The 26,599-nt window shown below is 44.0% G+C and overlaps 3 protein-coding genes across 6 annotated transcripts in view; 2 read left to right on the forward strand and 1 right to left on the reverse strand.

The window, feature by feature from the left end:
* cald1a (caldesmon 1a) overlaps positions 1-1,822 on the forward strand; it is a gene marked incomplete at its 5' end in the record, with an annotated part of 18,778 nt that extends 16,956 nt beyond the window's left edge. The window contains one exon of the mRNA XM_083691896.1: positions 1-1,822. This exon is cut by the window's left edge and continues 139 nt beyond it.
* A 5,976-nt stretch (positions 1,823-7,798) lies between these two features.
* Positions 7,799-16,416, forward strand: LOC310820372 (troponin T, cardiac muscle-like). Of its 3 annotated transcripts, XM_083691967.1 has the most exons (13): positions 7,799-7,809; positions 8,413-8,433; positions 8,547-8,567; positions 8,686-8,706; positions 9,302-9,319; positions 9,903-9,924; positions 10,069-10,138; positions 10,337-10,453; positions 10,665-10,742; positions 11,153-11,266; positions 11,649-11,761; positions 12,038-12,128; positions 15,142-16,416. In XM_083691967.1, the coding sequence occupies exons 7-13, from the start codon at positions 10,085-10,087 to the stop codon at positions 15,400-15,402; spliced, it is 828 nt and encodes a 275-aa protein (XP_083548093.1). In that variant the 5' UTR covers positions 7,799-7,809; positions 8,413-8,433; positions 8,547-8,567; positions 8,686-8,706; positions 9,302-9,319; positions 9,903-9,924; positions 10,069-10,084; the 3' UTR covers positions 15,403-16,416. The 3 variants fall into 3 exon arrangements, with proteins under 3 accessions (XP_083548093.1, XP_083548094.1, XP_083548092.1); XM_083691968.1 differs by lacking the exons at positions 7,799-7,809; positions 8,413-8,433; positions 8,547-8,567; positions 8,686-8,706 and adding an exon at positions 13,357-13,394 and having other exon boundaries at positions 9,181-9,319; positions 15,142-15,371; XM_083691966.1 differs by lacking the exons at positions 7,799-7,809; positions 8,413-8,433; positions 8,547-8,567; positions 8,686-8,706 and having other exon boundaries at positions 9,181-9,319; positions 15,142-16,409.
* A 61-nt stretch (positions 16,417-16,477) lies between these two features.
* On the reverse strand, positions 16,478-26,122 carry LOC310820371 (dynamin-1-like protein; the record flags this gene model as incomplete). 2 transcript variants are annotated; one of them, XM_083691964.1, is made up of 19 exons in its annotated part: positions 16,478-16,545; positions 17,236-17,395; positions 17,575-17,684; positions 17,977-18,099; positions 18,644-18,724; positions 18,840-18,893; positions 19,137-19,229; positions 19,464-19,553; positions 19,760-19,915; positions 20,170-20,290; positions 20,468-20,674; positions 21,259-21,390; positions 21,926-22,046; positions 22,264-22,426; positions 23,083-23,169; positions 23,326-23,397; positions 23,498-23,544; positions 24,968-25,109; positions 26,021-26,122. In XM_083691964.1, the coding sequence occupies 19 exons, from the start codon at positions 26,120-26,122 to the stop codon at positions 16,489-16,491; spliced, it is 2,118 nt and encodes a 705-aa protein (XP_083548090.1). In that variant the 3' UTR covers positions 16,478-16,488. The 2 variants fall into 2 exon arrangements, with proteins under 2 accessions (XP_083548090.1, XP_083548091.1); XM_083691965.1 differs by lacking the exon at positions 18,644-18,724 and having other exon boundaries at positions 17,977-18,078.
* Between the last annotated feature and the right edge of the window lie 477 nt (positions 26,123-26,599).

A 26,599-nucleotide genomic window follows, 5' to 3' on the forward strand; every position in this document is an offset into this window, starting at 1 on the left:
GATTCGACGACGCACTGTATTGACCGGCCGCCATCTTGTTCAGTCACAGTGTAGTGCCTTTGCACAAGAATAACAAAAAAAAACAAAAGAACACAAAAAAAAAAGATGCTGTGAAATTTGGACGTTTAATGGTGATAATATGATTTGTTTTTATATTTATACAAACTTTCCGAAAAAATAAGAAATTAAGATTAGATTTATCCCATGTGCTCAACATTTTTAATTTTGATATAATAGAGAATAGTCTTTATGAGGGGTTTTTTTTTTCCCACATGTCCGTGTTCCAAAGAGAGGTTTCAGATTTTATATCAGAGCTCTTCCCACATTCTCCATCTCACTTTTTTTTATTTTAATTTATATTTAAAGCGAAGCTTCACATATCCAGTAGTGATGTTATCCATGTTCACCCCTTCAGGATAGAAATACAGTTATATCATAACAAGCACTTCTAGATTTAGCTTATTTCACTTTTTGTCTTATCAATAGTGCAACAATGGTCTGAGTAATATATGTTATGTTAGCACATACATGTCGTAATGAATATGAATATTATACTGTATCTTATAATTCCAGCTTTATACTTTATACTCGTTTTTTTTTGCTTTTGTACTCAAAATGACTATCAACCGACAGGGCAGATAAAGAAGAGGAGTGTGAGCAACTAAAGGAAAGTTGAATATTTAGAAGGCCATTATAACATTTATTATCCTCTTTTATTTTATTTATGTTTTTGTATGTGTTTTTGTCATTTTCGCTCTCTTGGCTGTTGTTGTTTGTTTAGTTGTTGTTGTTTTTTTTAGCTTTTGTACCTTTTGTTGTTTGAGTCTTAAGTTCACTTTAGTAACCTTTACCACAATGTGTCCCGGGCAGAGGCAGGTGCAGCCACCACGGGCGGAGTCTAATAGGGAACCTTCTAACTACGTAACCTTGTCTAGGACTTGACGACTTGCGTTAGCCCCCTGACCTGAACGCCTTGGCTTTAGCTCGGCGGGCTAGCGAAGTCTCGTAGCTGAACCAGAGTTCAAATTCAGTCGGTCACAAACAAGCCCTGCTGAAATGTTTCTCCTTCCTAATAGATTAGGAACACAGTTAGAGTTGGTCACGTTCAGGTTGGTTGTGAGGGTGAGAGGAGCTTCGTAACAGTAGTGAGGTTCGCTTGGCATGACATTCCAGACACACATAAGATAAGGATATGTACCACTATCTAGTTACCTTTGTAATTATTACCATTACCTTTGTAATGCAATAAAAAAACAAACAGCACATTGTATCACAGAAAGCTGAGGTGTAGGATAGCTGCTGTAGATAAACCTCACATGTTTCGCCAACTATGATATAAGATATAAGAGGAACTTCAGCTGTTTGGTTGTTTTATTCACTGTTATTGAGGTAATATTGTTTCATTAATTAATTTTGCATGACATGCTTTGATAAGGATATTAGCGGTTGGCAGGGGCATTGTTTTCTGTTCCGTGTTCTGCTCTGTATGACAATCACATTCCATTGACTCCTGATGAGCAGGGGAGCCGAACCAAAATGTCGTCCTATCTGTGTAACATTCCTGTTCTTTTTCATATTTTTGGTATATTTGCTGTTATGTTTCTTTTTTGGTTCTTTTTTTAAATTTTTATTTCCATTTTAAAACACCCTCATTTATTGTGTAGAGATTAAACCTATGCAAGGCACACCATCTTCAGTTTCAGTAAACACTTAAAAAAAAAAGAAGAAAAAAAACATCTTAGTAGTGGATAGTTTCCTACAGAATGAATGTTTGAAATATTGTACCGTTGACTCAACAACAGCAATAAAGACATAAAAGTATTCCAACTTGTCGTGCTTTATTTTCTATTTCAAACACTGACACTTACTACCGTTGTGTGTAGAACAGTATTACACTAGCAGAAGGAGCCATGGTTACGTCCATGGTCACTAGTTTGTTTATTGAGGCACACTCAGCTTCCCTTAACCTCTAACAATAGCCTTCTCTGCTCCCAGCCAATCGGAGGTGTGGGATGGTCACGTGGGCGGGCTGGGCTGTATTATGTGATCCTTGGTTGACATATTGAAGTTGTCTGGATCTGGATCTCAAAGAATAAGACCAGCGCTGCACAATCACCATCTTCTCCCCTGTGGAACTCAGAGGTAAGGCGGGTGTGTGTATGCAGTACCGTGTCATGTAAACACAGCATAATACTTCAGACTAAAACTTCGAAGGCCACACTCTCTGTGTTTATGCGTAGAGCTAGAACTCTCTGGGTGTTGGCTGGTATCATAGTCACCTAATGCTTTGTAATGGAACCATTTGTTCTATTCTCTCTGGGTGTGTGTAACCCCTGGCTCTTGCTGCATGGCACACTGGGGGCTGCATGGCACAGCTCTGGGGGGCCCTGAGTGATCTCTACATGCAGATCTGAGCAAGAGACACTGGGGAATCTCATCTGCATGTGTGACGGATGACAGTCTAGAGAGAAGCTATATTTTGCATTCACAAATGCTGAAATACAGTAGCACATAGCCAAGCATTGCTATTGAGGGGCTTGGCTGCATGTGTGTTTGGTTTGGTTTAGTCTAGAGAGTCACAAATACAATATAATACTGTGTAACTATACAACTAATACGGTACACTTCAAGTAGTGCCAGAGCAAAGGTTGAGTTTGAGTTGTGTTTCTGTGTATTTGATTTGATTGCAATGGTACAGCCAGGGTAATGGGTGGTAAGCTAGCCCCCGGAGAGACATTGGCTGTTAGCATGCTTTAGGCTTTGGCTTTAATACTGCTTAATGCTGAAGCAGCTACCCGCAGCATTCCTCACACTGTCGGAGTGTGTTATTCCAACATCCAAGCCAGGCCGACAGACTGACCACACACATTACAGAAAAACACATTTAATACATTTAATACCGTGGTCACACAGCTCAAACGGAGCTGTGAATTCTTTCTGGATTTCAGTTAAGACGTTTTGAGTCACCGCTCTGAAACAGATGGGCCCTCTCAATTACATTACGACTCTCTCAGGGGAAGTTCAATGTGGCTCTTTGGTGATGAGACGGACATTTTGTCCTAAACGGTTTGTCAAGTTGAACTTCCCGTTCCAGTGATTGTACTTACCAGTCTGACCGTGAAGGTGATGCATTGTGACACCTGGGCCAAGTGAGACAAGGCTACGTACGACACTTTAGGAAGACGACACAGGCCTAGAAATGGAAGGACACAGAGTGTGGACCGAAAAAGCAACCGAAGAGGGGAGAAGGGAGGGAAGGGAGGGAGGGAGGGAGGGAGGGGTGAAGGAGAGAGCGAGCGGGGGGGGGGGGGGGGGGGATGGGTAAGGTGAGAGGTAATGATTTAACTACTTTTTTTCTATATTTTTTCTATTCTTACCCTCTAGGGTTGGTTGCTCCTCATTTTGCTCTCATGACAAATATGGTGAACGCCAAGACTGACTCCAAGCTCCACTAATAGTTTAATAATGGGATGACCACATAATGGGATGACCACATAATGGGATGCTCCTGATAGCTGATGAGTTAAAGGGTGTCGTGTAGAACATTGCAGGCTGTGGGGTCAAAAATAGCCCTGTGTGTGTGTGTGTGTGTGTGTGTGTGTGTGTGTGTGTGTTTGAGAATGGAGCATGCTCATTGATTTACTGGATGTGTGTTCAGTACAAGCATACGCCTGATGAGCTCAGCCAACTCATTGTCTGGAAGAGTAACACTCACACCTGTTCAGAACCAGGTTTTATTATCCTTAAAAATAACCCCTCCCCTGTAGATCAGCCTACTGACACTGTTTTTTACGATCCGATGATTTATTTGCCAATGGAAAGATGTCATCCAAGTGATTCTACATAATAACATTCTGACATGTGTGGGTTATGTTTAGAACTTCATAACATTAGACCTCTTGAAGCTATGCCTCTGTCTGTAAGTGAAGGTAACCTTTAGGCAGCTAGTCAACATGTTGAGTATGATGTAGTATGAAGATTCAAATGATAAATAGTCTGATGCATGTTTCAGGCAAAGGCAGAGTGAAAACAGAAGCTTTTACACCTGCGAAAACATCTACACCTGTGAAAAGTTTAAATCTGACATTTCGGAGTAAAAATAACAACACATATAACACTATGCTCAAAACATAAAACTGTCTTTGATTGTAGATACTTCATCTTTTGTACTAAACCTTGTTATTCCACCTGGTAAATAAAAAATAAAATAAAAAAAAGTTTTACCATACACGCATTATACCTATGTAGTATGTTAACACAACGTTATTACAGACTAATTACGGTGTTACTACACAGGTATACAAGTAACTTTATGTTGCCTGTTCTGTTCTATTTCAAAGTAATAGTGCAAATGCGTAAACGTGTGCCTGCCCCCGGACCAGTGTAAGACTGTAACTGTAGTTCTAGTGTTACCCAGACGCCAGGCTGCCCATGGAGGCCTCTCTATGCCAAGAGGAAATGGCTGAGGATTATATCTCGAGCTGTTTAGAGCCCGGGGCCTCAGGGCAGCAGTGCCCATAGTGGAATAACTCTCCAGCATGCTCAGACACATCAGGCTTTATGTAGAATAATACTATCCACACAGCCATACTGCTTGGTGAGAAATGTCTTAGCCATGTGTTTTAAGTGAAAAGTGGTGTGTGGAGGGAAATGGGTTCAAGGGGTTCAATTTCTATCTAGCAGTAAGATCTATACCTCAAATTCACCACCACGTGTTTAAAATACTTTGCTGTGCTTGATTGAGTTTGCCTGGCACAGTGGAACCAATGGAAAAGCCCCAAAAAGGGGCAAACCAGCACCAAAGGCAGGCGAATGCAAATGCTCAAAGTGTTTGAAATACTTTTTGGACCCTGTCCGCATGGTTGTGATATAAATGTATGTGCATACCGTAGTGTGTTTTATGAGATGTGTCGTTATGTGTGTGAAACAGAAAACAGCTGTTTTTTCCTCTGCGATGTTCAGGTCACCCAGCCTAAAGATGGCAGATGAAGAGGTTGTAGAGGAGGAGGTGCAGTAAGTACGCCAGCCAATGTTTGTATTTTTAAATGAAGCAGCCAACTGTACTGCACATATATACTAACAATGTATACAATTCTACTAAAAATGTATAAAGTCAAGTCAAAGTCAAACTTTATTTAAAGTGCATTTTTGCAGCGCCAGCACCAAGTTTCAAAGACTTATAGACTTTTTTTTTTCCCTTCTTCTTTTTTTTTCTCTTCAGGGAGGAAGGTACAGTAAGGCTTTTCGAAATGATAATCCTTCTTTGACAAACTTACAGTAATATCTTGCTTCGAGCTCAGTTGCTAGCCGCTCTTAGCTGACCCTACTTATGTATATCTGCCCAGTAGTGGAAACCTCAGCAGAAGAAGGTAAAGACTTTAACATGGCTACTAGTACAGTATGTATCACCTAGAAGTTGTTTGGGTGCATGGTACATGGAACACTGTATACTGCTCATTTTATCAGTGTTTTATGCAGCAAAGCATGTTATAGACCCCCTTGAGTATGTATGTGTGTATGATATCGCAAATGCTATGCACCGTTGGCTACATGAGTGTGCCATGAGAAAATTGTGGAATATGAATGTCACAATTTTCATGTGATGTTTTTCTCCTGGTATTTCCTTGCATAGACATCCATCTATGTAGCATGTATCAGACCCATTCCCTTGTCATGTGTCAAATGTTCTATTCAATCTCATATGTAGTCAGATATCATTACACAATGTGTATGTGTCATCAATCTAGAATGGAGTTCAATGTTCTGACAAGGGTTGCATGAAATGTCTCTACTGTATGAGCTGCAAGCGACTGCTACTGATTCTGATTCGATTGGATCTAATTCAAAGCAATTTCCCACGCACCCATTATTTTGACAGTCCCCGATAGATGGTCTACTGATGCTCCAACTATCAACAAACTATGAATTACAATTGTGTTGACACGCCACAATTTGCTTAAGGTTAGGTTTAGATGTGTTGATAGTTTGTTGTGCATCTATAGGGAGACTCTCCAAATAAAGTATTACCGCAATCCGAGAATGTTGTATGATGGTTTGTTGAGTCGTTAGCTTCAAGCTTTACTGATCAACTAATCGATCTTCTGTCCACTCAGTCGAAGTGGAGGTTCCCACAGACGAAGGTAGAGTAAAAGCCTTGCATGGCTTTGGGTTTGTCTCCTGCAAATATTGTCTCCTGCATGGTTTTATTGTCAATAGTATTTTTGTATCAATAGTCAGAGGTACAGTCGACAAGATATGTTTGTCACAGAGTTGTTGAGGTTACTTGTAGATATTGGTAGAAATGACAAAGACAGTTTTCCAAAAAAGGGGGAAAAACCAACGCAAGCTCTACTTAAAGTAGTGTTTCACATGTTTCATGCATGTGGAAGATACAGTACAGGCTTAATATCAAACATAATATGCTTGATGCTGGCTACCTTAATTTGAGTTTACACATGGTGAGATTAGATGTTATGTTCATTTAATCCATCCAATTACATCAGCAATGTCATCTCAGAGCTCAGAATCTAACCTTGTAAGAGTTTGACTTTGGCAGTGTCAAATAATGTGTTTGGACAGGTTTGTTTGTTTGTTTGTTTGTTTGGTGGGGGTTTTGGGGGGGGTAACATATTATGTGTTCTGTATGTTTGGCTTCATTTATTGATTGTGATCAAAATGATGAGCTTAAAGCTTCACTAATCCTTCTCATGTTCTCACAGTAGAGGCTGCGCCTGAAGTGGAAGGTAAAGCTTTTTTAAAGCTCCACTTTTCTTGACTATGAAACATTTCGGAAATGTTTTGTGTATAGTGTGTTGTTTTACATTGTCAATTAAATGGAGGCCAATTTGCAACATCATCTTTATACCAGTTTACAATAAGAGCAGTGTACAAACAGCTTTATTTATTCACATAAACAATCTTTTCATGCTGTTATAACAGAGCCTCCCCCTGCAGTAGAACATAAAGCTTTCTTGAACTATTACTGACAAAGACAATTTAATTTAATTATCGGAAAATAAAGTGGTTCACTTGTTGGCTAATCAGTAGTATGGCTTTACTACAGAGGCTCCTCCCGCAGTTGAAGGTAAATCTATTCACAGCTTGAGCCTTTTTATTTGTTTCATTGAATGTACATTTTAATACAAAAGCAATCTTTATTGGCACTAATTCTTACCGTGTCCTTGCCGTAGAGCCACCACCAGACGTAGAAGGTAATTGCTTTTAACAATAGTTAACTTTGTTGTCATGTGTTAACTGCATGTTAGTACAGTATGTAGGCTTCCACTGTATACTATTTATTTTTTACACTGTAGACTTTTCACACTTGCAAAAGTTAATATTCCTGAAGCAAGATATTGATACAATATGTCTCGTATTGTAATACAACAACAAGTATTTCAGGATTATTTTCTAATGATGAAAATATGCTGCATACGCTTCATTCACATACTTTTTTTTTTGTTTAATTCACCTTAGAACCTCCTCCTGCAGAAGAAGGTCAACTGTTTTGATTTTATACATATTATATTAATATATTATATTATATTATATTTCACTTGTTATCATTATTGTACTTAATTAACTAGGGTACAAAATGTATCACTACAAAGTGTAGACGTTAATCTCATCTACAGGAAGAATCCCATTATATAAAGACAGCTCAAGTTACAACATTACCTTTTTACCATTTTCACTACCCTGACTGAGGTACTGTTTCTACCTCATCACGATTGGTAGAATATGTTTCTGCAACATTCATCCACTGATTATTTACATATCCTTATACAGAGCCTTCACCTGAAGCAGAAGGTACACCTTTCAATACTGTTCTCTTTTTCTGTGTGTCATTGCATTCATGGACTATACGCATTTGTATATGTCAATGAATCAATGGCTTTTTATTGGTTTCATTAAAGGTGCAGTTTGCAACCTTCGTCCCCCCTGGTGGCAGTTTTGACACATGACGCATTTGGCTCTTCCCACAATAAAAGACCCCCCAGAATACATATATTCGCTAAGACCAACACCCACATTTACAAACAAAAAGTACAGGAGGAAACACTTTTGACCTAAAATGAAGTTACAGATTGCACCTTTAACTGACCACTCAATAGATGATCAAAGTGCAGCTTGCAATCTAAACAACAGGATTGAGTTCTGTATTCAACTAACCTCTGCTTCCTGCTTCATTGATCCATCGTCCTGGCAACAGAGCCTCCACCTGTTGTCGAAGGGCAAGCTTGTCTTTGTCTACGCTAACCGATAAACATACTGTATGTTTCACCATGTTTTCTATATTATATTTGTTATAATATAAAAAATATTTAACATGTTTTCTATATTTCTATATTATATTATTTATTTGCTCTCTGCTTTACACGTCCACTAACTAGTCTTATGCTTTCGTAACAGAGCCTCCACCAGATGAGGAAGGTAAATATGTTTTCTGCTTATGCTGACATATTTGACCATACTTTCTTTCTTTGTAATTTTTTGGGCGCTCTGCTTTACAAGTTCACTAATCAGTGTTATGCTTTCGCAAACAGAGCCGCCTCCAGCAGTAGAAGGTAATGCTTTTCTTGGCTTCAAATTCACATCACTTGGTCTCAGCTATCATTTTAATCAAGCTTTATTCACATTCATGGTTCACTGATCCACTCATGGTTCTCATGTACTTCACTATAGAACCTCCCCCTGTGGCAGAAGGTAATGCTTCGTTTGGCTTCTTCAGCTCCAAACATGTCATTTTTATTGCATTGCATGGCATTATAACATGAATTATCACTGCATTAAAAATTAAAAAATGCGGTATTTGGTCTGTGCCACTGTGATTCTGGAGTTTACTCTACTATAGTCTACTGTGGCCTCTTTATTATGTATTATGTATTATGTTTATTGAGTGTGTGTGTTATTTAGCTGTTCACTTTGTTTTGACCTAAATGAATCCAGATTATGTTTTGAAAATGTTGTCAAACTGCATGATATTGTTGTATGCTGTGCGTGGATAAAGCCACCGGTTTTTACATGGATTCACACCAAGCATGGAGAGTAAACATCTGTAACCATCAACATCATCATCAACAGTATCATCTCATACTTTTGAGTTTCACACCATTCACTCACTGGCCTGTCAGAACATTGAGTCATCCTGACATAGTGTATATGACGCTGCATCATAATGTAGAATCATACAGGTGCATAATGCATCATTTTTGTATTCTTTCGTGTGTCTATTTGTGATACGTGTACAAAACTATCTATTGTCTATTCACCTTTTTACTTTGCTGTTCTTGATCAACAGCTAGTGAGGAGACTACAGGTGAGCATTGTTTCAAGTTCTCTAAGATGGATCTGTAGGTTTTCTGTGGAGAATTTCTGAAAATCAATGTTGTAGTCAGGTGATTTCAGTCTGAGATAAGCTTTTTAATTCTCTTTTTGCTACAAAGAAGAAACTACTGACGGGAAAGGAAATAGGTTTAGATTTGAAAAGTTTTAAGTTTTGAAAAACGACGAATGGAAACGTTTTTTCAAACCTTACTTGAACATTTTGATTTTTCAAACGTAGAGTTTGATCACTGTTTAACTTTTTGTTTCTTTGAAAGGGATCCATTGATAATGCATGCTGTAGAGCATTTAAGAAAATCAAGGTGTTTTCAGTCTAAGATAAGCTTGTTTTTGTAGTTTTGCTGCAAAACAGAACCTATTGAAGGTATGAATAGATTTAGTTTTGAAAAACATCTCGTTTTCGAAACCTCAAGGTTTTGAAAAAAAAAAGTTTCAATATTTTTCAAACATAGATTTGGACTAGCCTTTTGTTTTTAGAGTTATTGTTGAACTTGAATTTGATCACTCTTAATTTCAACATCAAACTGAACATTTGCCCTCTCTGTTGTCAATTATAGATGAGTCCAAACCCAAACCAAAGTAAGTACTTGTTCTTATTTCAACCATCCACTTTCTCTTGTCTCATGCCAAGTCAATATATTACTGAATCAGCATATTGGCAAACCCATGTAATACATGAGGTACAATAGCTGTTACTGATGTTATATTCTAATGTTCTTATAGGGCTTTTGTGCCAAACATGGCTGCGCCCAAGATACCTCAAGGCGGGGAGGGAGATAAAGTCGACTTTGATGTGAGTGATGCAATCCTACAGCTACCTGCCAGATTATATTTATGACAGCAATATGAGTTGTCTTCACTCATGCCTACGAGGCACGAATCACTGTGTGTGTGTGTGTGTGTGTGTGTGTGTGTGTGTGTGTGTGTGTGTGTGTGTGTGTGTGTGTGTGTGTGTGTGTCTGTGTGTGTGTCTGTGTGTCTGTGTGTACAGGACATCCACAGGAAGCGTCAGGAGAAGGACTTGGCTGAGCTGCAGTCTCTGATCGAAGCTCACTTCATCCAGAGGAATAAGGATGAGGGGGAACTTCTCGCCCTGGTCGCCAGGATCGTAAGTCCTCTACTGTATATGTACAACCCATTATTACAGTCGTAGACCATATTTATTAACAACCGTGTGTATGTGTATGTGTGCCTGTATGTGTGTGTGTGTGTGTGTGTGTGTGTGTGTGTGTGTGTGTGTGTGTGTGTGTGTGTGTGTGTGTGTGTGCATGTGCGTGCGTTATGCGTGTGCGTGTGCGTGTGCGTGTGTGTGTGTGCAGGAGAAGCGTCGTACGGAGAGGGCAGAGCAGCAGAGGATCCGTACAGAGCAGGAGAAGGACAGACAGGCCCGTGTAGCGGTGAGTATATGCCCAACAGGGCCAGAATGTTCTGGAATAGAATGAGCTAGGTAAACCTGGTCCTGGAAGGTCGCAGTGTGTGTGTGTGTGTGTGTGTGTGTGTGTGTGTGTGTGTGTGTGTGTAAGATAATTGTTCCTCTCCAACTAGAACCCGCCTTATCAAAACTCATTGTGACCTAAATTGAAACCCACGATTCGGGTTATTAGAATCTGGTGTGTCCGTGCTGGGCTGGAACAAATGCTTCCCAACCTCCATTGTGGTCCGCCCCAAAGAAGCGCTTCAAAGACCACATGGTAGCAGTCTCACGTCAGAGGGTTGTACAGAGTGAACGCAATAGAGCACGACTCGAGACACAGTCATACGGCGTGACATTTCACCATCTCACTTAGCGATGTTGTCCCTCCCGCAGGAGGAGAAGGAGAGGAAGGAGCAAGAGGAGGTTCGTAAGAAGCATGACGAGGACGCCAAGAAGAAGAAGGCCCTCTCCAACAAGACTCACCAATACGGAGGCGTGCAACAGAGGGTGAGCATCCTGTCCACAGCTCTCTCCAAATGTGTATTGTGCATTGTGTGTTCCCCCGTGTACCAACTCTCTCAAAAACAAGCATTCCGTTATGATTATCATCATAATCATTATCATAATCATTATCATAATCATTATCAATGTGTTCCAATATTTAAGAGTCCATGTGCAGTTATTCAACATCAACACTTTGGATGTATTGCAAGATTGGACCAAAGTTAGTTGAGGAAAACGTTCACTTGCCGTCCTTGTAATGGGTGATTAGCATTATCCTCAGAGTCGCTTCGTCCGAATGCTTTGGCGAAGTCCCTGGTCTCAACGATGACAACATGGCCGACAGATTAACCACCTTCTCTGTGTCTGACTTGTGTTCTCAATGCAGCAAGAGGGGAAGAAGGGAGCGAAGAAGCAGACAGAGAGAGAGAAGAAGAAGAAGATCCTGGCGGACAGAAGGAAGGCCCTGAGCGTTGACCACCTGAGCGAGGACAAACTCAAGTACGCTGCAGCGGCCTAAACACCTGGAGTGTCTTTGTTTACATTCTCTAAGCGTTCAGTCGTTGACAGATTCACATGTGTGAGACTATCAATGACAGGTGTTTCAGTATATCCATTTGTGTACATTTGGGTACATTGACAGGATTATGCTGTTATTTTGGAAAGTGATGGCATTCCTCCAAAATGAGCCTGTGAAGAACATTCCACAGTGAGCTTCCAGGTGTGAGAATTCCATGTCCTGTAAACACTGCTCTCCCATTGGCTGCTGTCCTGCAGGGAGAAGGCCAATGAGCTGTGGCAGTGGATGATGGAGCTGGAGGCGGAGAAGTTCGACCTCAGCGAAAAACTGAAGAAACAGAAATATGACGTAAGTGTTTTAATACTGCACAGGCCAGGGGAGGCTGGTGGAGGTAGAAATCGGAGGACGGGCTCATTGTGTTCCATGCAATACAATGAGCCCGTCCTCCAATTTGTACCTCCACCCCTGCTGTACTGGCAGAGGTAAGCTACTAGCTAGAGCGAAAGCTATGCTCAGTGGTACTTTACAGTAACGTCAATAAGCTGTCACTGTACAGTGTAGAGCGTACAGTAATGTGTCATAGCGATCACTGGGAACCACGAGGCAATAACCAAGATCGCTTGTCATTTTTTAGTATAATATGACAATGTTTGTGTTGGTTTGTATATCTTAACTTTCACATTTCAGAGGACTCATCCAGGCATTCTACCTCCTCTCTAATCTTTCTTCTTCTTAAGACATCAACGTATGGCACACCTCTGAATCCCAGTGCATCATTTGCTATTAGGTTATACCTTTAGCGAGTCCAAATAGGTTAGACTCAAGAACCGCAGAGCAGTTTTAGCATACTCATTTTAGCAACAACAACAACCGCCATAGCATATCCCTTCTTCTGAACAACTGGTGGTGTTGTTGCCTATGATGAGGGCGTCCGGGGGTAGCGCCTGTCTAAAACCGTGACTTGCTTACAGATGAATTTACTGATGACCCGAATCGAAGAGCAGCAGAAGTTGTGAGTAGAAGGGCTGTGAGGGCGTCAGCCTCCCCATTGTCTAGCCTGCTGTACATGTCAGTCGCTGTGTCAGAGTGGCTGTTTGTTATTTACACTCTGGGCTCAGGCAAGCGTACCCTGGTCCGGTGGAGCGCGTTCGACCACAGGTGACACAAAGGTGAACCCTTTCGACCCGAGGTGAAACACAGGTGAAACATCTTCCAGGCCAGGTGGTTGCAGGGTTAAAGCATTAACGCGCGGTGACCCGACCCGGTCAGGTGGACTACAGGTGAACGTTTTCGACCACAGGTGACACACAGACAAACTCTTTCAACGGCAGGTGCAAACTCAAGTGAAACTCACTCTTCGGTCAGGTGTTTGACTGACAGATGGTCTCCACACTGGGCCATTCAAGACCCCCAGGTCTCCCCCTCACAGTGGTTGTGTTCCAATATCCACACTAGCATCCTGAGAAGAAAGCTATGTATTTTTCCATAGACAGTATGCTAGTATGGGCACTGGAAGATAGCCACTAGCACGCGTTCTCCCAGTGCTTAGGCAGCCTTTGCTGTGTGTCCTTCACAGATTAATCAGCTACTGGCCCGCGTCCAGGACCACCAGAAGTAAGTACCTAGAGCCACGCTGGTCAGTTTCTCCAAACATTTAAAGAGCCTGGGGATTTCAGGAATCAAATTACAGGCTTACTCATTACCTAAGAGACAACAGTAATATTAGGGGGCACCTGGAGCTGGGCAGTGGGCACCTTCAAAGTCCCATCCTCACACATTCGAGTGTTGCCTTGTCTGAAATCAACCCCTAGACCCTTTCCCTTGACACGTCTCTTCGATCAGAAAGGATGGGACGGTTGTGATATTGCCTATGGCCATCTGATACGGCCCGACCCATCCTTTCAGATCCACGAGGAGTAAGTTGGGATTGGTTCTATGGGTCGTTTTTCTCCACTATCTAGCCCCCATCTTACAGTAACCAATCCCAAGGCCTTTTAAAGTCACATGGTTCTCATTGGATAAACCTGGGAGCCATGTGACCCAGCCTGTCCTGTTTGATTGGACTGGAAGCAGGGAGAAATCATTAGGATGGTAGCACTGCTACATCCTAACTGGACCAGACCAGTCTGTACACGTGGCTCCTCCCAAAACCTTCTATTCATTCTACCACCTTTTCACCCATTCATTCTAGAACACCCCCCCCCCCCCCATTCATTCTAGAACCCACCCAACTAGATGACTCGATTCAACCATTCATCTAGTCTGGGAAGATCGTGATCCTGATCATCAACAGCCTCTAATAGCCATGAAACATGGCCATTCAGTATGCCGATATGTCATGTTTCAACACTGCCTACAGTGTCCTAAACTCTGTGGTCATAACTGTCACTAGTGAATCTATAAGGGGTTTTATGTCAAATATAGTCGTTTCCAAAAAACGAGCTCTGCAGAAATACAGTACCAGTCAAAAGTTTGGACACACCTTCTCATTCAATGGTTTTTCTTTATTTTTTTATTATTTTCTACATTGTAGATTAATATTGAAGACATCAAAACTATGAAGGAACACATGGAATTATGTAGTAAACAAAAACGTGTTAAACAAACCAGAATACGTTTTATATTTTAGATTCTTCAAAGTAGCCACCTTTTGCTTTGATGTCAGCTTTGCACACTCTTGGCAAGGTGTGTCCACACCTTTGACTGATACTGTATGTACAGTAAGTAAACGTCAGGGACAGAATCCAAGGCGTCATGGCCGCAGTTATGCTGTTCCCTCATGGTAAGTTGAGTTCAACAAGTAATGGCTCGCTAGAGCAGGATGTTAGGTACAGTGTGATGATAGGTTGAAATGGATTTCAAATGGCAGGATGCAGATATGAGAACATTCCAGGTAAGACAGCTGGATAGGACACGATCGCCTTCCTACATTCTCCTTCCCTCCATACTAAACAACCTGTCCTGTGTGTGTGTGAGAGATCTGTGTTCCCTTTCACCTAAACGCATGGCCCTTATGCAGAGACACCTCCGTTCCCTTCAACTCCCTCCCTCTCCTCTCATCTCTTTCATCTTTCATTCTATGTACTCTACCTCCCTCTTTCAGAACTCTGTTCCTGCGTTGGTTATGAATAAAACATATTTGAATGTGAAAGAAAAATGTAGTAGGCCTACCCACCACACACTAGAAATATCCATATGTTTTTGTTAGTTATTCTGATTCTCATGGCATAGCATCTCTGAATATCAGAGCCATGTATATGAACGTAAAGTGTGTTCATTTAGCGCCCCCTACTGGGCAGAGCCAGGATGCACACAGAGTAACAAGGGGTACGTGACCGGGCTGTTGTGTGTGATCTCACAGTGCCAAAGGCAGAGGCAAGGGCAAAGCTGTCAGGAGGTAGAGAGATCCAGACCCAGCAGGAAGCCTCCCAGGAAGAAGAAGAAGACAGAAGAAGACAGAAGAAGAAAAAGACAGACCATTGTTTTGCTGTTTGTTGTTCTTCTTACCAATGTACATGCAGATCACGGAGAAGTGCTGCAACAGTTAGCTGTACACGTAGCTAGAGACAATAAAGAGATTATTGCTTTTGATCCGCAGTCTGATCTTTGGAGTGATGAATAATACATCGCTTCGTTTAAATATTTGCGTTTCATGTGACTCTCCTATATAACCAAATATGCAATATAGCATATAACATACCGCAACTGTTCAGACTTCGCCCCTATAGTATTCCCTTTCTTTCTTTCTTCTCTTTCCTTCCATCTCCCACATATCTCCATGAAACAAATCCATGAATAAATACATTTATTTATCAAACAATAACATACACAGACCACCCACAGAGCAACATACAGTATCACATATTGCCTGGTTCATGTAAACATCATGAAATTACCTTGTAAAGTTGCACCAGTAATTTTGACATTTTCACAGTTAATAAATAAATATATCTAAATAAATACATATTTTTGTGGTTTTACATTTTTAGGGTGTTTTTTTTATTTTTTTTATACACAGTGTGCAGTGATCGTATCAAATTCAAGTGAGTAGGAGAATATTCACATTGTAGGATTAGTTATTTGCTTTTCAGCTAGTAGGTTATAGCAGAAAGAACCAATCAGCTAGTAGGTTATAGAAGAAAGAACCAATCAGCTTGTAGGCTATAGCAGAATGAACCAATCGATGGGAGTTATGTGATACACACAGATTGGCCTTCATGTATCCCAGATTGAAATGAAAACACATGACAGCTATGCCTAAATTAAGAGGTATTTCATACAGGAGGTCTATGAGATGTATTTAGCATTAATGTAGCTCTGTGCAACACAATTTCATAATCCCTATACAGTACCTATGAGGCCATATGATTTCATAGTCCCTACAGCTTTGAGGCAGTATGATTTCATCTCTTAACAACAACAACAACAACAACAGTGCATTTTTAACATTGGCAATCGCACATCTTGAGTTGACACTTAGCAATTGAAGTCCTTCAGACATTATGAGTAGATTCAGCATGACTTCAGTCCATTAGACATTATTAGTAGATACAGTGCAACTTCAGTCCATCAGACCTGATAAGTAGATACAGTGCGACTTCAGAACCCCCACGGTCCTCCAGACATGCCGAGTAGATACAGAGTGACTTCAGAAGCCCCGCGGCCCATCAGACATGCCGAGTAGATGTAGAGTTGGTAGATTCAGTCCTCACCACAGGTGCGTCTCTCTGATCTCAGCGATCACCAGACCGGCTTTCTGCAACGCCTGCGGACACGTACACAAAGACTGCGTCAATGTAACGCTCGAAACCGATCAACTTCCACCTCCAGCGCAGAACCTGTCTCATAACTACGGCCGTCTGACATTTTCTAGGGTTTTCTTTCTCTCCCATTAGCTCCTTGTGTCTGCTACCCTGCTGCTCAATGCTGCAGTGCCACAGTCACTACCAATCTTCAGCCGTAGATTGAAGACCCATCTCTTCAGGCTACATCTTAACGGTCCCTCCTAAAGACCTCTTCACTCCCACTACCCCCCCCTGTACAAGTTTCTCTCCTGTTAATAATAAAAAAAAGAAAAGATTATTATTTTATTTTTTTCTAGCATTGTGACTGCCTATGGCCCCTGGTCCTCCATAGATTACTTTATTTTATGATGACGGATGGATGGATGATTCACTTACTTAAACAAATGTATTTGCCGTCTGCAAATGTATAAGGCGTCTGCTAAATGTCATAAATGTAAATGTAAATGTAATGTAAATAACTGAGGGGGGGGGGGGGGGGGGCGCGCCAGAGGGGGGGCGTTCCAGAATAGACCTTTCTATTTAATCTATTATCCTCGTTACATGCTATTGTTGACAGCGATTGGCGTTGTCGAGCTGCTCCGCCTCGGGCGTTTCATTGCGTTGGTGTACTGGTGTTCAGCGTAAATGACAGATGAGACTTGAGGACTTGCCTGCAGCATGCTGGCGGCTTCGCTGCGGCGCTGGGCCATGTCCTCAGACTCCGTCAGCAGGTCGTTCAGCAGCCCAGACCTGTACAGCTGACCCACCAGCTCACTCTGCAGGCTGTCCTTCACGTGGTTCACCAGGAAATGCATCACCGCCTTGGGCACACTGGATGGATGGATGGATGGAGGAAGGAAGGGGGGATGGGGGGGGTTAGATCGATGGAGAGGGAGAGAGAGAGGGGACAGACAGGGAGAGAGAGAGAGAGAGAGAGAGAGAGAGACCTGAGTGACCGGAATAATATATAAAAAGGAGGACCATCATGTGACCGTACAGGAACTAGCTACCTATCCTGGATGTTCTTACGAACGATGAGGAAGTAGGACTTGATGAGCCGCTCGATGACCTCGCAGTCCCGCTGTTCCCGTGACGACAGCTTCCTGGCAACAGGAACAGGCTGGGGGGAAGGAGCGAGAGCGCCAGCGAATCACTGAAGAGCACCACGTGAACTGAATGGCACTAATTCACATTGGCCGCTTTTGACTACGGAGAACTTCAGACGTGGCATTCAGTATAAAAACACACACAATACATCCTTACACGTACAACATTACACCCTACAGCAATACAAATCCACACAATACATGATGAATGAAGCAGAATGAGCAGTGAACATTCTGGTGTTCATCTAAGAAACAATGTCATGCCGAGTTGTGTGCACAGTCACTGTTGCTACCGGTTCCACTCACCACATCCAGCAGGTTGACGGCGTGCATGGGGCTGCCGGGGCCCGAGCCGGGGGCGTCGTTCTTAAGCATCCCTCTCCAGTTCCCTGTCCCCTCCTGGTCCCCCTGAGGCCCTGCTCCTGGAGCCTGGGGGAGAGGACACACACACACACACACACACACACACACACACACACACACACAACCACACAACCACACAGCCTGGGTCACCACACACCGCCTGGGTCAACTCACCATACACCCCCCCCCCCCCCCCCCCGGATTATTAGCATTAGCATTAGGGTTAGCATATTTAGCATTCGGCTAAATTGAGCATTTCCAGAGACAACGACCACGACGGTTTAGAGCGAAACTGAAACACACAGCAGAAGGAGGGAGAGAGAGAGAGAGAGAGAGCAGGAGGACGCCTCGCTTCCTTTTCAAATGGGGAAATGAGGTCAGTGTCATCGCAGAGGACGGAGAGCACTGCAGTGACGACGTCGAGGTAGTGACAGAAGTGGCGTGTAGGGCCATGCGTTCTAAGCGGTCGCTACGTAGCGTGTCCGTTGAAACACAGACGTGGACTGGGGGAAATCAGAGGGCGAGCAGAGCACACAGAAGAGGAAGGAGCAGAAGCAACCAGCATGCCCACATCCATGCCCCGCCCACATCCACCCACGGCCACGCCCACCTTGGCACCCTCAGGGTCAGCGTGGGGCGCAGGGGGCTCAGCAGGGACGGGGGGCTGCCCGGACGGACCTTTACTGTGGGACTGAGAGGAAGAGAGAGGAGGAGTGGAGAGATGGGGAGAGGACTGAGAAGGAGGTGAGGAGAGGTTCAAAAGAGAGCAGGGGACGGGCGGGGGCAGGGAGGGAGAGGGCGGCTACCTTGTCTCTGGGGACGGCAGACGGCAGCTCTCTCATCCTGATCCTCCTCTGTTCCTAAAGGTTTCCAAGACAAAAGAAGAACAAACAAAGACACCAAATGAGCCTGATGAAACGCGCTTCGAGAGGGGAACAAACGAACAGAACAAAGCAGACATTCATATTTTTCCGTGTATCCGGCTGCCTTTTGGCAGAACACCGCTACATACATTCAGCGTGTTTTCATTATTAGTAACACGGTACCATTCGTGTAAAACAAAGCGTGATTATGTTTTTTGTCGTCGGTGAGCAGTGCTGTACCTCCATGTTGTTGTTCATAATCCCGCAGGCGTCGGCGAAGTCGGGGTGTTTTGTGTTGATGTAGGCCAGCTCTATAGCAACCAGGTTGTGAACCTGTACAACGAGAGAGAGAGAGAGAGAGAGACAGAGAGAGAGAGAGAGACAGAGAGTGAGTGAGAGAGAGAGAGAGAGAGAGAGAGAGAGAGAGACAGACAGAGAGAGAGAGAGACAGAGAGACAGAGAGGGGAGCGTCAGTCACACGCCGGGGGTGAGAGACGAGACTTGAGAGAGAGAAAGAGAGACAGAGAGACAGAGAGACAGAGAGAGAGAGAGAGCCAAACCGTGTACCATGTCGTTGGTGACAGGCAGCCTTTTCCTGAGGAGGGAGGTGACCACTTCTACGATGGCGTCGTGGAGCTTCGGAAACCTCAGCAGCTCCTGAGGAACGCACGCACGCGCGCGCACACACACACACACACACACAGGTAATGAAATGAGAGTCAGTCAGTCAGTGTGTGTGTGTGTGTGTGTGCGTGCGTGCGCGTGTGCATATGTGTGTGTGCGTGCGCGTGTGTGTGTGCGTGGGTGCGCATTGTGCATGTGTGCGTGTGTGTGTGTGTGCGCGCGTGTGTGCGTGTACACACCTGTGTGCTGTAGTTGCTGCAGTGCTGGATGATCCTCTGCATCTCCTCGTGCACCAGCTCCACACAGCGCAGGCTGGGCTCCTCCAGTCTCTTCACCTGCTTCTTCACCAGCAGCTCAAACGACACCTCAGGCACAAACAGAGACGGACGCGGGCCCTGGAGAGAGAGAGAGAGGGAGGAGGAGGGGAGGGGATAGAGAGAGAGAGAGAGAGTGGGAGAGACAGAGAGAGAGGGAGGGAGGGGATAGAGAGAGAGAGAGACAGAGAGAGAGAGAGAGAGTGACCAGTAGGTTAATAAAGCAAGACGTTATTTGTTATTCCGCCATTCTCCTAGATGCAGAGGCACTGTTTCAGACCAGTCTTGTCTAGTCTCGTTTCGTCACGTGGACAGAGAGCCCTCTCTGCACTCACAGTGGCGTTCCTGATGGCAGTCAGTATGTCTAAGGTGTTCAGTCCTCCCAGGGCGTCCACCGACTCTAACGTTCGGCCAAAGGTCTCATGGAATATGTAACATATTCTGGCACCACCACACCTGTACGATCGGAAGATGAATAGAGGCTTCAGTTAAACGTATCATGCTAAAGTCATTCAGAATTTCTCTGATCAAGAGCTTGTTGTTTATGACCGACAAGAGTCCATGTTTTACACTGATGCAATGTTTTTGCAGGACAACAGCACCGCCCTGTGGCCAAGAGGGGGAACTACTCACAGCTCGGTCGTCTCAATGTGCTTGGCGGTGCCCTCGATGGTGTGGCAGTACTCTGCGGCGAACTTGGTGATGATCTGCAGCAAGGTGGCGCTCTGGTCCTCCACGGGCTCGCCGTAGCTGCTGAGGAGGGACTGGTACTGGGCCGCCAGCATGTTGATACGGGTCTTTAGATCCGGCAGACAGTCTCGGATGTGGTGCATCAGTAACCTGGAGGGACGGGTCCAGATCAGATCAAATCAAATCAAATTTGAATGCTTCATTGACACAATACACTAGATACAATGTAATTAAATGCTTCAGGGTAAGCAGCTCCTCAACAACAATATAAATTAGCAGTGCCCTGTCATAGCAATAAACAAACAGCACAGGCACATGACATCATATCATCACTACCAGGGCCAGGAGTTTTTCCCTGGTCAGGTCATGTGGTGAGGGAAAACGTCTGGGCCCATAAACAATGAATGAGAGACACACCAGGGTCAGTCCCAAGAGCGTGTTCACTAAGACCTCGTGGTTTAATTAAATAAAGTAGACGGGCGTCTCTTCTCTCAGGAACGCTGAAGTGGCGCTTGCATGATTGATAGGCTGTTCTTGGCTGACGGGAGTTCCGAGACTGTATCTCGGCTGATCTTATTGGTTTGATCGGAGTTCCATAGACAACATTTTGCTGGCGGGGAGTTGCCAGTACCGATTGCTGACAGTCGTTTTTACATCCAACTGCATAATAGCAGGTAAACTGCTTTTTGAATGGCAAATGAATAATAAATGGAGTAATGGAACATGATGCTCACCTGTTGAGAGTCCTGGCCAGGTATCTGGTTCCGTTTCTATTGGCTAGAGAGGGATACTTCTTCTGCAGGAAAGCATGTTCGTCACGGCTGGCATCAACCACTGTCTTCTTGTTGTTTATGTCCAACTGGCTCCTACAAGGACAGACAGCCATATGATGACAACAAGCTCTTCATTTTTAACTCACCCACTGGCAAGGAATTCCGGAACACTCACCACCACCGAGAGTGCCAAGTGTTTTATGTGTGGTATTTTACCTATTTACTAATACTTTGATTGGCTACGAAATGAAGCATCATCATCGATGCATTTTTAGTGAATAAAGTCACCCTTGGCACTCTAAAGTCACCCAAAACTGTCAACATTAAAAACACATCACATGTTCATGGGACGAGGCTTAAAAGAGACAAGTTTTGCGACACTCCACCACGGTCAAACACTGAGACGCCACTGGTTATGTGAGGTATATATTTTGGTCAGCCAAACCACCCCCCTAAATAAGTAACATTTTAGCCAACAGTGACTGTAATATATTTGAAGAACAGCTACAATACAACACATCGTCAAAGCCGTGTGTGTGTGTGTGCATTTGGATGTCAAGTCACGAGTTGTGGTCATTGAATATTCTGGGGTGGACCAGTCGGACCCAGTGAGGTACATGCCACAGACCTGTTGACTACTCCGATGAGGCCCAGTTTGACAGGGATGACTCTGCCCATCAGTACATCCATAGCATCGGTGCCAGCGTCCATCAGGTCCAGCTTGGTCACCACAGCCAGGGTTCTCCTGCCTGGACACACATACACACAGTCACACACAAATACAAACACACACACACACACACACACACACACACACACACACACACACACACACACACACACACACACACATACATACACACACACGGTTGGTTAAAGAAGAAACAGATTAGCAAATTTGGTCACTGCCAGCTGAATAGAATGTAGATCTCACATATTGTTCATAGAGACAGATCATATCCATACCATCGGGGTCGACCTCCCGGGCCACTTTGAGGGCCTCTGAGGTGGCCATGTCAGTGTTGGCGGCCGTCACAGCCAGGATGATGGAGTTGGGGTTACTGATGTGTTTCAGGATCAACTCTCTGATCTGGATCTCTATGTCTACGGGCTGGTCGCCCACCGGGACCTGACAACAAAGAAACAACAACACCAATACTGAAGTCCTGGATTGTACGTGTTCCAGATATTGCCTATTGTGTGGCTGTACTGTGTACTTTACATGTGTTTACATTCAGAAAATGTGTTATATGAATAATTCAATCAACAGGATGACGGAACAGACTAATTTTCTCTGACACGGTACCGTATCAAACTCCATGTTAGGGTCTATGGTAAAAGAACAATAGGTGAACAATTGCTCTGGAACAAGAACAATAGGTGATTAAGAAATACTGCCCTGTCCAGTGAAAGAGAATCTTACAGATCTGGGACATGGCTAATGGGCCAGGCTAATGGGCCAGGCTAATGGGCCAGGCTAATGGGCCAGGCTAATGGGCCAGGCTAAAAGGGACAGGGCTAAAAGGGACAGGGCTAAAAGGGACAGGGCTAAAAGGGACAGGGCTAAAAGGGACAGAGCTAAAAGGGACAGGGCTAAAAGGGACAGAGCTAAAAGGGACAGGGCTAAAAGGGACAGAGCTAAAAGGGACAGGGCTAAAAGGGACAGAGCTAAAAGGGACAGAGCTAAAAGGGACAGGGCTAAAAAGGGGATTTGCAGGCTAAAAATAGAAGGTTCCTTTTATAGCTGCGCCGCTGAGCTAGCGCTTCTCTGTTTATCGCCGTTACCTTGGTGATGCCCGGGAGATCGACCAGCGTGAGGTTTACCACGTGGGGAGAGAAGATCTTCAAGTGAATAGGCTCATCACTTATCCCCTAGAGGAAAAACAACGTCAAACTCTACCAGTTCACAGGGACGGTTTCTCTCTGCCTCAGATGAAGTTGAATTCTCCTCAAATAAAAGGCTGGCTCGGTGAAACGGGCCCAGGAAGTTTTAAACCATTAGACTGTACCTCTGTTTGACTGGCTTACCTTGTTGTTGCCTGATGTTCTCTCGGTTTCATTCTCAATTTCTTGCCTGATTTCATCAAAGTCTGTGTAGATCTGAAAACATCAGCTTTACCAATAAACGTTCTACACCAATCAGCATCACTTAACACAATCAGGAGTATCATTGTGTACGAATGCTTGGAAAGAATCATACCTTGTTTTTGGTGTGTAGAAATTTGCCCCACTGGTCTCCCTCTGTGCCTGTGGAATACAAAACACACTCAGTTATTATTTTTCACTCAACCTACATTCAGATAAGGTCAAGAAATAGGCCTAAATGGGTGATCTATTGGTAGTACCTAGTAGAGTATACACTCACCGAGCACTTTATTAGGAAAACCTGTACACTGTCTCATGGTGGAGGTGGTGTAATGGTGTGGGAAATGTTTTCTTGACACATATTGGGCCCGTTAATACCAGTCAATCATTGCTTGAATGCCACAGCCTATTTGAGTATTGTTGCTGACCATGTGCATCCCTTCATGGCCACAATTGACCCATCTTCTAATGGCTACTTCCAGCATGATAATGCACCATGTCACAAAGCAAGAGTCGTCTCAAACTAGTTTCATGAACATGACAATGAGTTCAGTGTTCTTCAGTGGCCTTCCCAGTCACCGGATCTGAATCCAATAGAACACCTTTGGGTGTTTCCCAGCTTGAAAGTGCACTTGAAAATTCTACAGGAATTGCGTGAAGCAATCATGTCATCATGGACCACAATCTCAAAGGAATGTTTCCAACATCTTGTGGAATCAATGCCACGAAGAATCAAGGCTGTTGTGAGAGCAAAGGGAGGCCCTACCCCGTATTAGTATAGTGTTCCTAATAAAGTGTTCAGTGAGTGTACATCATCTAAGCCTAGGCGTATACACTAGTTGAGGTGAGGGAAATTTCCGCTAGCAGAGAAATGTCATCATCTGTCACTTCAAAAGAAAGCCTTCCAAGCACATCAGCTCAAACCAGGGAAGGAAGACAGGAAAATGAAGACATAAGAGAGGACAGCTGTCAGAGAAACTAAGCTAAAAACTCTAAAGACAAAGACTGGACCAAAATAACAAGACACCCTTACAAAGCCTAGTGTTTTTCCACACAGTGCAATCTGCAGTTGAGGAGGAAAGACAGAGAAAACAGATAGTTACAGCCGTTACGGCCGTCCCAAGGATCCGAGTCAGCATCTACCCTTTTCACAATTCAGTCAGGACACTTTTAAAAATGTCGTTTTAATACGTTTAATGAAAATGGTAGCACATTAGGTTTGGCGTAATTGGATGGCTCCGGTCTAATGTAGCTCCCAGTCTGAAGTTAAACATAAACTTTTTAACACCCCCCCCCCGTAAGTAGGTAAAACACAGATCAATCGAACCAGAGGGTGGAAGCTGGGGTGGGGGGTGGTTTGGCTGACCAAAATATATACCTCACATAACCAGTGGCGTCTCAGTGTTTGACCATGGTGGAGTGTCGCAAAACTCGTCTCTTTTAAGCCTCGTCCCATGAACATGTGATGTGTTTGCTTTCTTTCATCGGTAGGGTCCGGCTGTCTGTCACCTGACGCCCAGCTGCCCTTCTCTTTAACGTGCCCCGCCTGAACCTACGTAGGCTCGGACGCCGTGTGTCGGCTTACCGTTCTCATCCGTCTTCTTGCCGTCCTCCGGGTCGAGGTGGACCAGCTGAAGGATGAGAGGTCGGCGGGTGACGATGCCGGTGCCCCGGGGCAGCAGGTCCCTGCCCACCAGGCTCTCTAGCACCGAGCTCTTACCACTGCTCTGGAGACAGGGGAGGACACGGGAGTGGGTTAACACATGATCATACAGAACTGGTCTGGAGACAGGGGGGGACACGGGAGTGGGTTAACACATGATCATACAGAACTGGTCTGGAGACAGGGGGGGACACGGGAGTGGGTTAACACATGATCATACAGAACTGGTCTGGAGACAGGGAGGACAGGGGAGTGGGTTAACAGATGATCATACATAACCGGTCTGGGGACAGGGGAGTAGGCAGCCCTGATCGGGAACAGGCATCACAGTATGTCATATCGGTTAACAGTTAGGTCCTGTCGTTTGAATATCTCTAAAGTGCATTCTTCCTTCCTTCCTTCCTTCCTTCCCTTTCTCCTTTCCTAGGAATAACAGAAATCTGACTTAACAGGATGGATCTATACAAGATGAGTAGAGGAATCCTTGTTTTCAGCCAACAGTGTAGGCTAGATCGGGAAGGATGTATTCTAACAGAGCATTATATTGGACATGCATGCACGTGTTACAGTGTTGCATGCAGCAGTGAGGTGACCTTATCATGTAATAACCCATGAGGATCTAGGAAGGCTAATTGAAAGAGACAGGGCTCCTGAAAATGGATTTTATTGCAACTGCCAAAAAGCAGGCTTTGCGTCAAATAAGCCTGCTGTCTAGCAATAGCAACACCACCGGCGTGGGCATATGCATAATAACAGGACATATTTGGTAGGCGGTTAGCACCGCGTATTTTTAACTGGGCTGCCCTTCACTTCTTCAACGGTTCATTTTTAGCAAAGGCGATGATTCATCTCATAGACTATTTCCGTAAAAGCAACCTCACGAACCATGAAATAAATGCATGCAAGAGTAGCCTAAAGGTAGGACGATGCATGCATGCATGTAAAGGTGAGGCAATACACTGGCAGTCCCGTTACCTGGGTTCCTACGACCGCTATTTGCGGCAGCTGTATTATGTCCGCTCCCACCGTATTGAAGACATCTTGAAGTTTATTGATAACAGGGATAAGAGCCTCCATGTTCAAGCACACTGCACACCCTTTCTAGCTAAATCGAATGAATCGAACAGTTGTCCAGCTGATGCGCGCTGTCTTTCATACAAAGTCATTCAATGTTCCACAGAAATCTGGGTGCGCGTAAAGCGTGAAACTGGGTTGTGCAACGCTGGGATTTGTAGTCCCAACGCTACCAAACGCTAGTAAGATTGTTGCTGCAATGACGACATCTCCCAGGATCCACCGCAGCCATAGCGTAATTTTTTAGAACGTGTGGGCAGTGTAGTTCGCTGATGGATATGTAATCAGATACAATTTATAGGGCCCCCTTTATTTGGAACACTATGCTAATACTGGGTAGGGCCTCCCTTTATTAGGAACACTATGCTAATACTGGGTAGGGCCTCCCTTTATTAGGAACACTATGCTAATACTGGGTAGGGCCTCCCTTTGCTCTCAAAGCAGCCTCAATTCTTTGTGGCACTGATTCCAGAAGATGTT

The sequence above is a fragment of the Argentina silus genome (assembly GCF_951799395.1).
Source record: "Argentina silus genome assembly, chromosome: 20".
NCBI classification, from domain to species: Eukaryota; Metazoa; Chordata; class Actinopteri; order Argentiniformes; family Argentinidae; genus Argentina; species Argentina silus.

Excerpts from the sequence above, each read along its gene's own strand:
- LOC310820372 (XM_083691967.1), top strand. The coding sequence starts at position 10,085 with ATGGCTGCGCCCAAGATACCTCAAGGCGGGGAGGGAGATAAAGTCGAC. Across the intron at positions 10,454-10,664 it reads TCGCCCTGGTCGCCAGGATC|GAGAAGCGTCGTACGGAGAG; the intron begins GTAAGTCCTCTA and ends GTGTGTGTGCAG. Across the intron at positions 12,129-15,141 it reads TGAAGAAACAGAAATATGAC|TGCCAAAGGCAGAGGCAAGG; the intron begins GTAAGTGTTTTA and ends GTGATCTCACAG.